Source organism: Phytophthora parasitica, assembly GCF_000247585.1.
Source record: "Phytophthora parasitica INRA-310 unplaced genomic scaffold supercont2.104, whole genome shotgun sequence".
Taxonomy (NCBI): Eukaryota; Oomycota; class Peronosporomycetes; order Peronosporales; family Peronosporaceae; genus Phytophthora; species Phytophthora nicotianae.
The window spans coordinates 92,390-94,406 of record NW_008649090.1 but is presented as its reverse complement, the minus strand read 5'-3'; the positions used below and the strand labels follow the sequence as shown (position 1 = coordinate 94,406).

Genomic DNA, 2,017 nt, shown 5'->3' with positions numbered 1-2,017 from the left:
AAAATTGAGTTGGTTTGCTGAGCTTTGATGCAACGGGGCACCATATACCTGGAAATTGCAAAACTACCAGAAAGCTTACGTAATGTGCATTGCTTGAGGCTCCATGTTGGAGTTTCGGCTGATTATTCGGAGTCAAAACGTAAATACAATAAGAGAAAATGACTCGATCGGTGTGCTTTTGCATTTTTAATGCTGAATCGGTAGGAGGACGACTCCCTCTTCTCGTTACTAACCATGTGTTTTTAGAAATGGTGTACAGTCACAGAGCACAATTCTGCACATGTACTCCAGTATACACATAGCTCTAAGGGCTACGGTAAGCTTAGGCAACTATTTGCTGCTCCGCATAGTTTCAAAATTCATAGAGACCTACAGACGTGGAGTCCAAAAGCGCGTTGACGGCGGCCGCGCCATTCCGACTATCGGTTCAGGAACCGCGGTTGTAGTTGTACGCTTTAATTAATGGCATCCTAGTGTGATGGAAATAGTGTGCGCGTTGATATAGTAGCTTGTAGTGCTGCCGGAGTGAATTTCCCATCTAGGGTAGTTACTAATACAGTTCTGTTTGTACAATTCTCAGCTGCTCATTTTTTCCTTACACCGGTTTAGACAACTTATTTCTCATTATTAGTACACCGCAAAAACTGAAAATGTTCAGCTGTTGACCACTACTGATCCACACTACCGCTTTGCATTAAAAATGCAAAAATGCACCTATAGAGTCATTTTCCCACCACAATACTGTTGCTCCTTTTATGCAATTGTGATAACAGCCCAATAAAACGCAGGTTATCATTGTCGAAAATGAATACTGCACCTCCACAACCTCTCTGTATTCGTAAGCGGATCCATCGTCCTTCGTACTTGCAACCGGGTATCATTCGCAACTAAGCTCATTTTTCATTTTCCAATCCCGAACACAAGTCGCTCAAGCTTTACAGCACCGTGAGCTCCACCATATTTCTCAAGATAGTCGCCTTCGTCGCTGTCTGCATCGGAACAGTGCTTACCCCCGCTGCAGCACTTCTCAAAGGCCACGACTTGCCCTCTGCCGGAATCATGGAGACTTCCAGAGGAGCTACATGGCGTTTCACTACGGGCAGACCGGCGACAATCGAGTCCATTCTCGGTGGTGGCGGCATAAACTCTGTTCGACTACGGTGAGTTCATTTCTTTTGTTTTATCCCCAGTAACACAGATATGCTCACAGCTTTTTTTATTTTAGCCTGTGGACGTCGGGTGACTATAACTTGACTTACACTCTTTCGATGGCTGAACGGTTCTCGAAGGCTGGCTGCAAGATCTATCTCAACATGCACTTTCCCAATAACTGGACTGACCCAGCGAAACAAGCTATCCCTGAACCATGAAATAACACGTCGATCGCCACACTATTGGCGGACTTGAAGTCGTACGTGACATCAACGCTCAAGACATTCTCAGATGCAGGCATCGACATCGATATTTTGTCGCTGGGCAATGAAATCACGCACGGATTTCTCTGGCCAATGGGCAAGGTCATTGATGGAGATTACAGCAATTTTGCAGTGCTCTGGAAGGCGTTCCGTGGGGGGCATGACGGATGCTGTTGCCACCGGCGTCAAGAAACCGGAAATCATGATCCACGTGGACAACGGGTGGAACCACACGACTTATTTCAACGATCGCTTTGCAACTGGAACGGTGACCCCCGACGACGTCGATGTTCTCGGGTTCTCGTTCTACCCGTTTTATAGCGTAAAAGCTGCGATTGAAGCACTCAACTTGTCGTTAACGCAGTTTGCAAAGGACTACAACAAACCACTCTTTGTTGTGGAGACAGACTGGCCCGTGGCATGTGAGAATGTCACTCTGAGTGAGAACTTCACGGTCAGTCCTGCGGGGCAAACGCAGTGGGTGACTGCTGGCACGAACGTGTTGGAAGGTCTTCCACATAACTTGGGCGCAGGTATTTTCTACTGGGAGCCTGGTTTCCTGGCAGTGGAAAGTCTAGGTAGTTTGTGTCAATCGGCGCTTC

General features: G+C 47.0%; 2 protein-coding genes across 2 annotated transcripts in view; both read left to right on the top strand.

Moving 5' to 3' along the window:
* Positions 1-1,059: 1,059 nt before the first annotated feature.
* On the top strand, positions 1,060-1,370 carry PPTG_19166 (hypothetical protein; the record flags this gene model as incomplete). The annotated part of the gene is made up of 2 exons (XM_008917518.1): positions 1,060-1,160; positions 1,226-1,370. The coding sequence occupies 2 exons, from the start codon at positions 1,060-1,062 to the stop codon at positions 1,368-1,370; spliced, it is 246 nt and encodes an 81-aa protein (XP_008915766.1).
* Positions 1,371-1,443: 73 nt separating this feature from the next.
* PPTG_19165 (hypothetical protein) overlaps positions 1,444-2,017 on the top strand; it is a gene marked incomplete at both ends in the record, with an annotated part of 1,313 nt that continues 739 nt past the window's right edge. Inside the window, one exon of the mRNA XM_008917517.1 lies at positions 1,444-1,948. Within this exon, the coding sequence (XP_008915765.1) occupies positions 1,444-1,948 (505 nt within the window). The remainder of the gene's footprint in view (positions 1,949-2,017) is intronic.